Genomic DNA, 14,983 nt, shown 5'->3' with positions numbered 1-14,983 from the left:
TAAAGTAGTGGTGGTTGGTGCTGTGGAAGGGTGGAAGTGATTGGGGAACCCGAGTGATTGGGGAAAGTAACTTCATTAATTAAGGTGATAGATTAACACAAAATTGTTTTAGAGGATGGATGTTTATGAACCCTCTCCTGAAGACTAAATCAAATTAAATACTCAGCTCGCGCCGGAACTTCAGTGATTTGTAGTTATCGGTTGGGCAGCGATGGGGTCGAATTGTCCCGTCTGGATGACCCGATAAAACGAGGTCAGCGTCGATTTGCTCCGAGTTTGTCAACCAAGCCAGTGTGAATCGGAGTCCGGCGCCCAAAGCTCCCGTTCACTTCCCTCATGTCTGGTGCGGGCATCAAGTCGGATTTAAAGCCATCGTTGGAGGAGGTCCCCGTCTGCGACACCGACAATGAAGCCCAAGAAGCGAAGATGCCGCGGAAATACCTCATCCTCACCATGCTCTCCTGTTTCTGCCCGTCCTATCCCGTCAACATTGTGGCATTCGCGTATGCAATGATGGTGAGTGCGTGGGGGGTGGGGGGGGTGAAGCGGGCTGCGGGGGGAGGGGATAGTCGCAGCTACCGATCGTTTTTAAACCGGAGATTCCCATTACAACGTCTCCCCAGGTTACGAACCTCCGGTTTACGTACGGGCCGTACATACGGACGATGGCTTGCGCGCCGGGTGGGTTGGATTTACGGCTGCTGTGGGGTTGCCGGTACCGCCTGTCGAGTGGGAACTCGGTCCGCTTGCGAACTGTTGGGTTACGGAGTCATGTCGTAACGACCTGTACAGGGTGTTTTAGTGAAAAGTGTGTGGGGTGGAGGTATTGAACTGTAGCGGTTTTCATGACCGTCCCGGGGGAGTCCGCAGATCATGTTATTGCGAGCTTTACAACGGGTGGCAGATCGCTAAACTCTTACGAGTTCACGTGCTCCCCGGCAATAAATAGCTGAGGGATATATTTTAATCTTGGCTTGAGGTAAAACCCATCTCCAAGTGCAAAAGAGTCCGCGCGTCCAATTATTGGAATGTCTAAACATTACCCGGCTGCTTTCTGTCGGCTCGCCGGAGGGTGACCACTATCTCGGTTCGTGAGTGGGGATTTCACGGCCGCCCACCGTTCAGAGCAGGTGCTACAGCTGGAGGAAGGATTGCGACGGTGCCGTGTAGTCAAGGGCACCGGCGACTGTGCGGCAACGCAACGCACCGGCAGAACCCCATGCCCTGTACCGGGCGAGGGATGGTGGCCTCGACACCGGGGAGCTCGCCGGCAAAAAGTCTTGCCCGGCCTATTGTGAGGGCATCTTCCTCCACACTGCAGGCTTGTGTGCAGCTTGAACCTCCTGGGTGGGGTGAGAACGACGCCAGTAAATAAGGCATTTCGGTATTCTATTGCATTCAGTATCCCGATGTGGTCTCTTCAGTGAGACCAAATACAGCTTAGGAGATTGCTTTATCACGCATCTTCGCCCTGTCTGCCGTGAAAGCCAAAATCTCCTAGTGGCCACACTGACGGGTCCGTCCACGGCCTCCTTTACTTGTAGGAGCAACATCCCTTATCCTGTCTCAGTAATCTCGAACTTGATCAATTTCTCTAACATCTGGTAACCACCCCCTTCCCCCCGCCATTTTATTTTCCCCTCTCCTTTTGGCCCCTTCATTTCTCCTTCCCCACCGCTGCTTTCACAACTTGCCCATCGCTCCCTCTTATTCCATGGGCTACTGTCCTCTTCTATCGGATTCCATTTCGTTCAGCTCTTTGTTCTGCCGCCTATCACCTCCCAACTTCTCACATCATCCCCACTTCCCAGACCTATCCACCTTGTTCATTCCCGTCCATACGTGCTGCTGTTCCTCCTGCATTTTGTGTGTGTGTTGCTCCAGATTTCCAGCATCTGCAGTTTCTCACTCTATCTCCTAAATGCATGTTAACTTTTGTTGTCTGCACTCCAGCTCAAAAAAGATCTGTTCATCCATTATCCCAGCTGTATTTCTAACTTTCCACCAAAAAAAATCCATCCTATTTTTCATCTCTCTGTTGGCTGCCTCTGGCCCCTCTCTTTAAGCACCTCCTGGTTTCAGATTGTTGGAAGGTTTGCAGTCTCCCCATTGTGGCTTTGTGATCATTGCTGACTTTAATTGCCTCACCATTGGTGACTGTGCCTAGATGCCAAGGCATTGGAATTTCTCCCTACCCTTCCCTTGCCTTTCTGTGCCCTTGGCTGCATCTTTAACTCTGGTCTGGCATTAATCATCTGTCATGTTGTGTCCTTCAGCTGAGTCCTTATCAACTGTTGTAAATACAGATTGGCTACAACAGGGTGTTGTGCCCTTTTCTAGATTCCTCAAAGGCTGATGTAAAAGACTTTGAGAGGATGCAGGAGTGATTTCTTAAAAGTTTCCACAGACTCGGCATGTCATCTAAAACCTTGATAAACTTCTATCGATGCACAGTAGAGAGTATCCTGATTGGTTGAATCATGGCTTAGTATAGAAATACCAATACCCAAGAAAGGAAAAGCCTACAAACAGTAGTGAATACAGCCCAGTATATCACTTAAAAGCCATCCTCAACCACTGGCCGCATCTCCAAGGAGCCCTGCCACAATAAAAGATCATCAAAGATCTCCACCACCCAGGCCATACTCTCTTCTCATTGCTGCCATTGGGAAAGAGGCACAGGAGGCTCAGGTCCTACGCCAACCCAGGTTCAGGGAAGTTACTACCCTTCAGCCATCAGGCTCCTGAACTAGCATGGATAACCAGACAATGGCACCAATAAGTGGTGACCCTTTACATGCAGCTTCAATTGGATTCATCATTTAGGACTGTTACAACTGAAATCCAGAGACACAGACATGGGTACTTCAGTAGGCAATGTTGTTTTAAGACGTTCAAAAAATCTATCAATCCTCAAAATCGACGGACTCTGGACAGCAGACTTGGGTTATGAGTGCAGTTTCCCTTTAAGAAAACGGTAGTAGGTAAGATGTGCTGGCCTACGGGTACAATTGAAACGTAGAGCCCTTAAATCCCCACTCCCGATACTTCTGCTGTGTGTGTACTGTACAGTCTCCAGATGAAAAAAAATGAAATCCTCAGAACAAGGTTGTAGTACCAGAGGGACACTTGGTACTACTATGTACTTTGCTTCATGGAAACATGGCTCACTTCCACCATTTTGGATGCAGCGCTGCAGCCTGATGGCTTCATCATTCTATGCAAAGGTCAGCCACTTGAGTCTTTTAAAGTCAGAGGAGGGGGGAGAATGCTTTATGATTAACTCATTATGGTGCTCAGGCGTGACAATTCTGTCTCAGTCCTGCCCACCTGACCTGGAATGTCTAGTGGCCAAGTGTCATCCTATTTTTCTACCAAAGGAGTTTCCTGGTAATGGTGTACATTCCACAGCAGGCAGGCACTGGAGGAGCTGAGCACTGTGATCAATAGTCATGAAACTGTGCACCCTAACGCCTTCATTGTGCAGGGTTTTAACCAGGCTGACTTGAAGAAGTCTCTGACCAACTACCACCAACATATCACCTGAGGAACCAGAAGAGCCAACACACTTGACCACTGTTAAACCACCATCAAGAATGCTTAGCTTCCATCCCACACCCACACTTTAGAATGTCCGCCCACCTGTTTGTATTTCTACTCCCTGCATGTAGACAGAGAATAAGGTCCACAGCACTGGTGGTGAGGACCACGAAGATATGGTCACAGGACTGCCTTGAGCAGGTGGACTGGACAATATTCAGGGATTCAACTTGAGATCTGAATGAATATGCCACAGTTGTCACTGGCTTCACCAAGACCTGTGTAGATGAGTCTGTGCCTTCAAGAACATACTGGACATAACAAATCCAAAAGCCGTGGTTGTACCAGGAGATTCGTAGTCTTCTGAGGGCTAGATCTGTGACATTCAAGACCAGTGATTCAAAACTAGGACAGAGTGGGGGAGGTGAGAGGTGATCCCCTTGTGGTCTTCAACAGGGCATTGCATGAGTACCTGAAAGAGTTTGCAGTGTTTTGGGAGAAGGTTGGGAATGGAATGAACTAGAGCTGTTATGGGCTGGATTGCATTTCTTCATTTTCCTGTGAATTTCCTGCAAGAAAATGTATCTCAATGTAGTGACATATTGTACACACTGTGAAATAAATTTGCTTTGATTTTTAAATCCTTCCCCTCTCTCCTTAAACCTATGTCCTCTAGTTTTTAATTCCCCTTTCTTGGGAAAAGACTATATGCATTCACCCTATCTACACCTCTCAATATTTTATACACGTCAGTCTCTGGTGTTCCAAGGAATAAAGACACAGCCTTCCCAACCTCTCAGTCCCTAGAGTCCTCGCGACATTGTTGTGAATCTAAGGCTGTTGCCTCTGCTTTCCCTGGAGATGGGTCCTGACTTTTCCGATGATGGGTTGTCAGTGTTGTACATTTCTGGCTGCAGGTTTACATTACTAATGCTCACAGAAAAAGTGTGAGGTAATGGGAGGTCAAATTCTGTCATGACGCATCAATTGCAAGTACTTTAAGTGCACTGATGTACAAAGAGACCTTGGGGTCCAAGTCCACAGCTCCCTCAAAGTGCGGACACAATGGGATAGGGTTGTCAGAATCAGGAGCAAAACTGGGTTTATTGTCATTGACATATATCATGAAATATGTTATTTTGTGATGGAAGTATAGTGCAACACATAAATATATATATAACTTATAACATATATACTGTATATTAAAAAATAAAAAAATAAAAAGTAGTGCAAAAAGAGAGCAAAAATAATGAGGTAGTCTTCATGGGTTCGTTGTCTATCAGACGTCTGATGGTGTATGGTAAGAAGCTGTTCCTAAAACATTGAGTGTATGTCTTCAGGCTCCTGTACCTCCTCTCTGATGTTATCAATGAGGAGAGGGCATCTCCTGGATGGTGGTGGTCCTTAATGATGGATGCTGCATTTTTGAAAAATCGCCTTTTGAAAATATCCTTGATGCTGGGGAGACTAGTGCCCGTGATGGAGCTGCCTGAGTTTACAGCTCTCTGCAGCATTTTTCCGATCCTATTTTTTGGTGACTGACAGCAACTACTGCACTCAGGAGGGGTGAAGAAGCCACAACCACACCCATCGCCACTGATCTCCAAGTGGAGACTGACGCTTCCACTGTAGCTTGTGGAGACAACAGGGGAATCTGTAACCCCTTACAGGATCAACTTTATTCACCCTATACGTTCTCATGTATTGGGAATTTGCTGTGGTGTTTGTACATTGTACAATGAAAAACAAAGAATAAAGAATATAAAACTTAAAGTTAGAGGTTAAGGTATGGATACGGAGGGGAAGGGAACGTCGACTCAGACCATGAGAGGCCTGCGTCGGGTATTTTCATGCCTTACAAGACACAGATTGGAAGTCTGTGTGGGGCACCACTCCTCGCACAGACACTAGAGCAATGTGTGATTAAGTGCCTTGCTCAAGGGCACAAACATGCTGCCACAGCTGAGGCTCAAACTAGCAACCTTGAGGTAACTAGACGAACGCCTTAACCACTTGGCCACGTGCTCAAGGTATACATGGAATACCATGTATAAAATACATCAATACCAGCATGTATTTACAAAGTAAACAACTTGATAAAAAGTGGTTTGAAGTGTTACAGTGCAGTGGCTGAGGCAATAGACAGTGGATGTTTACGGGGGCTGACTAGAATGATTGATCAGATTTACTGCCTGGAGGAAGAGATGTTTAAAATGGTGTGAAGTTTTTTTGTTTGAATAGCCCTATAGCACTTTTTGGAAGGGAGCTCTTGAACAAGACAGTTTGTAGGGTGGGTTGTGTCTGCAAAGAATGGTGTCACATGTTAAAACCTGAAATCCAGCCTCAAACAGATATTACGGTTGGGGGGTATTGGAGATGACAGAACCTATCTTTGGGAGGGTCATTCCTCAAAGGGTGTTAATGAGGACAATGCTTTACATTTTAGCAGACTTCTGGATCAAATAGCCGTCGTCTCAGGAAACCGTCAGCTGAAGGAAGAGTGGAAAGGCCCAGGTGTGTAATTTTTCCCAGCACTGTTCATTCTAGGAGTGAATGGAGTGCTTGCTCCTGGAATCCCTACCCTTTTTCCTGCTGGTTTATCCGGTTCCCTTTGCATCCCTCTGTCCCAATTTCTTTAACACCTCCCTCTGCAACATATGGCAAACCCTCGTACTTGTGGTCTGCGTATGACATCACACAGCCTCCGCACTGGCCCAGCATCAATCAGAATGTGCCCATGAACCTGCCCTCCAGCTCCGCCTGTGGCCTTCCATCGCAGGCCTTCCGTCCCATCCTGTTCAGGTACTGGGTGAAGGGGAAAGGCCCTTTGAGATCCTGCAGAGCCTCCAAACAGCAGCCATTTCCAGTGCCTCCCAAACCCAACACAACATTGAGCTCTCAGGGCCCAACATGATAAGTACAAATTCTGCATGTATAAGGTTCTCTCCGAAGATAAAATTGTAGAGATCTGCTCACCAGCACTGTTGCATGAAAAAAAGGTATCTGAACCTTCTGCAATTCACCTTTCCTCACCCAATGTGCAGAAGAAGATTATGTTTGACAGCAAACTCTTTAAGTCAGTCCTGGGGAGGTGTTGCTCTGGGAAAAGCCAGTGGTAATGAACTTGGTGTGTGGTTAGAGAGAAACTCTATTCATAGTTGAGAAGCTGGGGCAAAGATCAAAGTCAGACTTTCCACCATGCAGTTAGGAAGAACTGCCACATGCAGAGTTTGGTGGGAAGTTTGAATATATTTCCAAAAGTGCCAAATGGTGAACATTATATTGAAAAAAAGGGAGACACAAGAGACTGCAGGCGCTGAAATTTGGAGTAACAAATAATCTCAGGAGAAACTCAGCAAGTCAAGCAATATCTGTGTTGAGGAGGAAGGAAGTGTTGACATTTCAGATTGAGATTCTGCATCAGGATAGCTTTTTTAAAAACGCCAATCTATCCTTTATTTCTGCTTCTCCATTAAATAGGATAACAGCTGTTTATTTGTCTCAGTCCCACATTCCCAGCCTAACAACTTATCCTTAAATTCCTTAATAGCTAAGATGGTTCTTTTGAAATATCATTTCTGAATGTACTCAGAAACCTTTTACTTCGAGACTTGGCCTGGTCCTTGACACTATAGCCGGGGAAATGAAGCTCTGAGAATTTAAGACATTTCAGTAAAATCGCTTCTCATTTGTCTAAACTTGAGAGAATATGTCCAGTCTGCTTAACCTCTGCTCACAAATCAAAGTCAGGAAACACCTCGTGAATCTTTGCCATTCTCTCCTTTGCAAGAAAATCTTTCCATAGTTTAGGAAACCAGTTCTGTACATAAACATGAGATTCTGCAGATGCTGGAAATCCAGAGTAACACACACACAATGCTGGAGGGACTCAGCACGTCAGGCCAACATACGTGGAGAAGAATAAATGGTTAATCATCCCCACTCCTGTACCTCCTGCCTGATGGTAGTACTGAGAAGAGAGCATGGCCTGGGTGGTGGGGGTCCTTGATGATGGATGCTGTTTTCATGTAGATGTGCTCCATGGTGGGGACGGCTTTGCCTGTGGTGGACTGGGCTGTGTCCACCACTTTCTGTAGAGTTCTCTGCTCCAGCCTTTTAACTCTCTGCAGGGCACATGTCAGAACTGCAATGGGATACTGTCCAGCAGGGTGGGTGAGTGGAACTCCAACAACACTGGGCAGGTGGGGAGAGCTGTAGCCATGATGCCACAGGATGAACCGACCGCTCTCTGTGCTCTTTGCATTGTCATTCACTGGAGTTTCTGTACTAGGTCATGATGCAGTTAGTCAGAACGCTTCGCTTAATGGCTTTGTCTAACCACTCATTAATTTTCTCTCTTCCTCCACCCTGCTGCAACTCTCCGTATCCACAGCCCTCCCTCTCTGCAACTTAACAAAGGTAGGTTTGCTCCGTTTTTCCATTCTGAGGAAGGATCCTTGAACCGTTTCGTGGTTTAACCACAAATTCTCAGCATTAAGCTCCACTCTGGTCACAAAGTTAAAGTGCACGGTGAGTTTTTCCACTGACACTGGCTTTCTGTCCTTCAGGCCCTGCACAGCTACAACAGGGGGGATGTTGATGGAGGAAAGAAGCTGGGACACATGGCCACGCTGGTCTCCATTGCAGCGATTATCACCGGATTAATAGTGATCACAATCTACTGCATCGTTCACTTCTCAATGGTAGGGACCTTCTCACTTCGTATTCTTTTTACCCTGGCCTGGTTTTGAACCAGATCTGATATCGTAGAGTTTACGGGATAGTACCCTGTTGAATAGTTTATAAATTTCTGCAGGCTGTTAAACTTTCCCACTCTGCACTCATCCATGTCAATGATGTATTCCACTACAAATATACTGAAGGTTACTTCCCTCCCATAAGAAAGAACCAATAGCTAGTGTAATAAAGCTAAAAAAAAACTGCTAGAGGAACTTGGTGGGTCAGGCAGCATCTGTGGAGGAAGAGCGATGGTCAACGATTTAAAACCTGTGTGGACCCTGCTCCTGGACTGAGAGTGTAATGGGTAGATGATCGAAAGCAATTGGTTCAGGAACAGGATTTGATCTGAAGTTAGCAGGCAAACCTCATGATACTGAGCTGTTAAATACAAATGAGATTACTGTGCATGCTGGAAATACCTTCCACAGTTGGGATGCAGTAATCACCAAGAGGCCGGGCGGGGTGTGCGAGGTGCAAATGTGGTTCAAAAGAACCTGATTGTTGAGTGGACCATAAGACTATTAGGCATAGGAGCAGAATTCGGCCCGTTGAACCTGGGGCTCCATCATGGCTGATTATTATCCCTCTCAATTCCATTCTCCTGCCTTCTCCCCATTAACCTTGCCGCCCTTACTAATCAAAAACCTTTCAACCTCAGCTTTAAATATATCCAATGACATGGCCCCCAAGTATTCCCAGTATATCCCATTGTTACTTGTGTGAAGTATGGAATCTGCTGAATGCAAAACTGAGCCACACAGATCCAGAATGTTGCAGCTGGAATCGAGGGTCTTACGATCATCTGGGCTTCGGGGAAAGGGATAAGAATGTAACGGGACAATCCAGTCACAAGAAAGATGCCAGCCAATTCTGTCAATAACATATTTCTTTTTGACAGTTTTCAAGCAATATTTTGGAGTTAAAGAGGGATAGGGATAGTGGGTGATGCATTATTATATTTAGTAGAGCCACTGTCTCACAGCATCAGAAAACCCAGTTCAATACTGATCTGGGGTGCTGTCTGCATGGAGGTTCCACGTCCCCCTGTGACATGGCTTTCCTCTACAGGTCAAAGGTTCTCAACCTTTCTTATGCCATGGACTCCTTTGGCAGTCCAGCAAAGCCCATGGACCCTTTCTCAGAATAATGAATTTAAACGTATGAAATAAAATACCAAGGATGACAAAAGAAACCAATTATATTGAAATACAGTTATTAAAATACTGCTGGGGTTTGCTGCCTACATTCATAATTGAAGGAAATGCTAAATTTCAGCTAGAGGTTAGATGTTACTTCTTCCCATCCAAGTTCACGGATCCCCTGGAGTATATCCGCGGACCCCAGGTTAAGGACCTCTGCTCTAGGTCATCTGGATTCCGCCCACATCTCAAAGCTGTGTAGGTCGGTAGGGCAATTGCCCCCAGTGCGTAAGTGAGGGGCAGAACCTGGGAGGAGTTGATGTGGGATAAAGAATTTTAAGTGATCAGAGGAAAGTATAAGAGGCAAGTTTTTTTACACAGAGAGCGGTGAGTTCATGGAATGGCTGCAGAGGTGGAGGTAGAGGCAGATACATTAGGGACATTTAAGAAACTCTGAGGTAAGCACATGGAAGATAGAAAAATGGAAGGCTGTGTAGGAGGGAAAAGTTAGTTTGACCTTAGAGTAGATTGAAAGGGCCTGTATTGTGCGTAGTGTTCAATGTTTTCATACAAAATCAGTCAAGAAAGGGAAGATGCAACTGCAAATGGGATAAAGATAGGATCAGTTTAAATGGGTGGCTGGAGGACAGCCCGGACCGAGTGTGCTGTGCCTCCCTATGGCTCTAAGAGGAACAAGGTTTGCAATGCAGTTTACCACTGTGCATACAATACCAATGCCTGTTGCCTGGGCTCACACATGGAGAGCAGAGGCTGGCTGACATGCAGGGCACCACCCCATCTCAGGGCAGGAAGGTCGAGTCAGCGTCACCTGTATTGAACTGGACCTCATTACATTCAGGGAGTTTGGCTTTCAGACCTCTCATAGGTTCCATTTCTGAGAGGGAACTGTGTAAGTAAACAGATCTTCCTCTGCTTTTAGCAGGGATGTCATGTTTAATAGAATGTACTGCTGGATTTTTCACATAATCTACCACACTACGTCTCTGATCACTAAATAAATCAAGCGGTAATGACTAATACTAGAGGTCATAACTTTTAAGTGATTGGAGGAAAGTATAAGAGGCAAGTTTTTTTACACAGAGAGCGGTGAGTTCATGGAATGGCTGCAGAGGTGGAGGTAGAGGCAGAGGCAGATACATTAGGGACATTTAAGAAACTCTGAGATAAGCACATGGAAGATAGAAAAATGGAAGGCTGTGTAGGAGGGAAGAGTTAGTTTGACCTTACAGTAGGTTGAAAGGGCCTGTACTGTGTGTAGTGTTCAATGTTTTCATACAAAATCAGTCAAGAAAGGAAAGGTGCAACTGCAGATGAGAATAGATCCACTAATCCAGACCAGCCAGAAAACTCGATTAAAACCATCACACAAGAGTCAAAAGAGAGCTCATTTCTTTTGAAACTACAGCTAAATTATTAACACATTGATTGTTAATGTCCTGGAAATATCCACGACAGAAGATTCTTGAAATGTGAGGCTTGGCTGGAAATACTACACCTGAACCTGATATTTTCCACAACACTTGTTCCGATGCTCTTGACAAGAAGGAAGGACGGAAATCTAAATATATGCCAGTGGATGAAAGATGTGCTGATAATTGTCTTGAGAAAGTCACTCTATACTTAGAAGGTGAAGCTGGTTTGCTAGTGTCACTGTGGTCTTGATTTTCAACTATATAACCAGAGGTTCATTAGCTTTGTCAGCAGCCAACACAACAAAGGTTTTGGTGATTGGGGAAAACTGGAGAATTATGCTCAGGAATACAAATTGCCAAGATCTGCCGATCAGCAGAATCGAGAACTTTTATTAGGTTCTTTGAGGCAATGAATGTTAACAATAAGGTGGTTGACAGCTTCAAGTTTCTGATATCCACCACACCAACAACCTCCCCTGCTCCCTCTATACTGATGCTATGATCATGAAAGCACATCAGGTGTCTGAGAACACTCAGCTTGTATCATAGAATACTACGGCACAGAAAGAGGCCCTTCACCCACCTAGTCCCCGTTGAACTATTATTCTTCCCAGTCCCATCGACTTGCACCCGGACCATAGCCATTCTCTTAAATATTGAAATCAAACCCGCATCCATCACTTCTGCTAGCCGCTCATTCCACACTCTCACCACCCTCTGAGTGAGGAAGTTTCCCCTCATGTTCCCTTTAAACATTTCACCTTTCACCCTTAACTCATGACCTCTCAAGCTTCTACAGATGCACTACAGAAAGCAATTCTCAAGGGTATCATTTTAGTGGGTATGGCGATAACTCTACTCTGTTGGAACCTGCAGAGAGTGGTGACCATTGCTCAGTCTGTCACAGGCTCATCACTTCCGTCCACCCAGTCCATCCTCACTCTGTGTGGCGTCAGAAAAGCAAACAGTGTTGTCAAGGACGCCTGCCACTCAGGCCATTATCTTCTGCCTTCTGGGAGGAGGTACAGGAGCTTAAAAGCCCGGATGTCCAGATTTAAGAACAACTTCTTCCCTGCTGCTATCATATTTTTGAACCAATCACCTTTTTCACACCCCCTCCCCAAATTGTCGGTCTCTTAATTCTACCTTTCTCGGTTGTTCTGTTATTGTCACTTTAACATTTCTTTTCACAGGACTTCAGAGAGCATTACAGTCCTTGTGTCGTTCTGTTTTGCACTGATTTTGCACATTACTGCACTGATTGTTACATTATGGTCTTATCATCTGTGGCAATATCAGACGTGTTGGTGTGTAGCTAAGTGGTTAAGGTGTTCGTCTAGTGATCTGAAGGTCACTAGTTCGAGCCTTGGCTGAGGCAGCATGTGTGTCCTTGAGCAAGCCACTTAACCACACATTGTTCTGCGACAACACCAGTGCCAAGCTGTATGGGTCCAAATACCCTTCCCTTGGACAACATCGGTGGCGTGGAGAGGGGAGACTTGCAGCATGGGCAACTGCTGGTCTTCCATACAACCTTGCCCAGGCCTGCGCCCTGGAAACCTTCCAAGGCGCAAATCCATGGTCTCATGAGACTAACGGATGCCAAAGAAATGTCAGACCTGTTGAGTTCCTCCAAAATTTTGTGTGTTGCTCCAGATTTCTGGAATCTGCAGAATGTCGAGTTTATAATTGTCTGGTGGGTGGATGAACTATCTGGTTTGGCCTTAAATACTGTCACATTTTATTGATGACAATATTTGAACAGCTTGTTGAAGTTTAATGTAAGTAGATATTGCTGGAAATGTAGACCAATGTATTTCTATATCTAATGGCTGGGTTATATTAGATTAGAGAAATAGAGAAATGGGCAGCACATAATGTCCATGACAACCAAAGATGGACTTTATGTTTATCCCACTTCCCAGCATTTGGTCTATTACTTTGCACCTTAAGACTCTTCAAGAGAAAATTCAAGTACTTTAGACAGTCATCCACGTACCCCTTAATCACCTTGCATCACACCATGACTGATTGCTGTGGCTTTCTGACATTTTCTGTTCCAGCGTTGGCAACTTTTAACCTATTTGTTTGTTTTCCCTCTGCAGCAGCAGTGAACAGCCGATCACTGAGAAAGACTGAGTGATTTGGAAATCCCCCAGCAGCGGCCTGATGAAAATGGAATTATGAGTAATTTGTGCCTTTCATATACAGTTTATGCAGTTGATATGATTTCTCCTTTTAAGCTGACTTGAGCTCAGATCTACTTTGTTTTAATACGAATTGATTACTATCATTAGGGAATGGAAAATTTGATAAATTTATATTTTAGTACTTTATAACAATAGAAATCTCAGAAATCACTTTCCCCATCAAACTTGGAAGCTGGATAACATAGGAACACACGAGAAACAACATAATTTAGCAATATTATACTAAAGACATTAAATCTCTTATATACTTAACACGAGAATAAATCTAAGAACTACCCTATATGGACAATCAAAATACTTGACCTATATTTAATGCCATATATACTTTAATTGTGATTGAGAACTGTATGATTTTAATATGAAACTAATCCCTTGTGTTACCCCTCCAGCAATAACAGGTGATGTTTGACTTGGTTGTACAAAGTTTCTGTCTGTATTTTAACAGAAATTGAAACTCCTTTTAAGATAAATGTTACTATGAAGACAATATTTCAGGTGCAAATGTTAAAATCTTGTAAGTGTGTGTTAAAAGAGATCAGTTTTAAACAAGTCTACATTTATTTCATTGTTTAATGGTTGAAATGATTTAATGTGGTGCACCATCCACTGTTTCTGATGAGTGCATTAATGTCAATATCGACTAGAAATCATTGCATAAACCCCATGACATTCTCTTATATTCTCTTATGAATCCACCTTGATGATAGTCACTCAGCTGGAACTGCTGCAGTCCATTCAGTGAACTTACTACTTCTATCAGTGGTCCAGCAATTCACTCCCCCGCCAAACAGTGAAAAAACTGTCACCTGACACAACTCTCAGAGGAATAAGCTTTAGAAATTCAAAATGGTTCAAAACATCATGCTGGTGAGTATACGGTACAGCTGGACTTTCAGACTGAGCTGAAAGGAACATGTTCAGCCCCACCTCAATAAACTGCTGTTGGTAATTTAGTTTACCCAGTATGCCCAGTTCTCACACCATGCAACAAAGAAAGGTGTGGAAACAGAGGGTGCTATTCTTGATTTTTGCTTACAGGTTCAATTCTCTTCCAGAATTGAGGAAGTACAATTTCATTATCTTTTCTGTGCGTTACTTGTAAATAAACCAGTGACTCTGGTCTATGTTACTTACAGTTTTGTCACAACTAAAATAAAGAGACTGTAATACTTCAAGGCTTTTCTTTAAACATGAAGTTCCTGGGGAAGATATGCAAGGTCCAGGATTATCTGCTGAGCTTGTGGAAAATGTGAGTGAAGAGTTTGCCTTGAAGTTATCGAGAGAGACAGTATGGATACAGACCTTTCACCAACCACCATCACATCACATTTATTCTCAACACTTTTCCAGATTCTACCTCTCAACTACAGCAGCCATTTCATCTACCAGCCTATCTTCAGCAAGTGGGAGGAAGCACACGCACTCACAGGGAGAACATGCAAACTCCACACAGACAGCATTGAACCTAGTTCTCTGGTGAGGCAGCGACTCTACTAGTTACAAGCAATATTGTGTATTAGGGTTTATCAACTGTTGCTTTATCTTGTGTCTTCATAAGACCATAAGAAAAAGGAGCAGAATTAAGGCATTTGGCCCATCGTGTCTCCTCTGCCATTTCATCACAGTTTACAGAATAGCTGAATGATATGAATCAAGTTAGATTCTTTAAAAAAGAATGCTGCATTGTAAAATGCCAGATGCTCCACTCAATCCCTTATAAACTAACTCCCTCTTGAGAGAGAGAGAGAGAGAGAGAGAGAGAGGTGGTTGGAGACAGTGATGGCAGCAAAATAGAGGGAGGGCGCACGTGCGTGGTGAGTGGGCTCACGGCCGGCACCAGTGACTCTCACACATAGAATGGTGGGCGTGGAGAATTAGTCCACCCTGTCCAGTGAGAAGCCGAAGCCGCCCCTAGAAGAGA

General features: G+C 44.6%; 1 protein-coding gene across 1 annotated transcript; it reads left to right on the top strand.

Annotated features, from left to right (window-relative positions):
* The first annotated feature begins 24 nt into the window (after window positions 1-24).
* On the top strand, window positions 25-14,186 carry LOC140190942 (transmembrane protein 233-like). Its single transcript, XM_072247922.1, has 3 exons — window positions 25-516; window positions 8,109-8,243; window positions 12,958-14,186. The coding sequence occupies exons 1-3, from the start codon at window positions 337-339 to the stop codon at window positions 12,964-12,966; spliced, it is 324 nt and encodes a 107-aa protein (XP_072104023.1). The 5' UTR covers window positions 25-336; the 3' UTR covers window positions 12,967-14,186.
* Window positions 14,187-14,983: the final 797 nt, after the last annotated feature.

Source organism: Mobula birostris, chromosome 31 (assembly GCF_030028105.1).
Source record: "Mobula birostris isolate sMobBir1 chromosome 31, sMobBir1.hap1, whole genome shotgun sequence".
In the NCBI taxonomy this organism is placed as follows: domain Eukaryota; kingdom Metazoa; phylum Chordata; class Chondrichthyes; order Myliobatiformes; family Myliobatidae; genus Mobula; species Mobula birostris.
The sequence above is the reverse complement of the archived record's forward strand: the minus strand, read 5'-3'. Positions and strand labels throughout refer to the sequence as shown.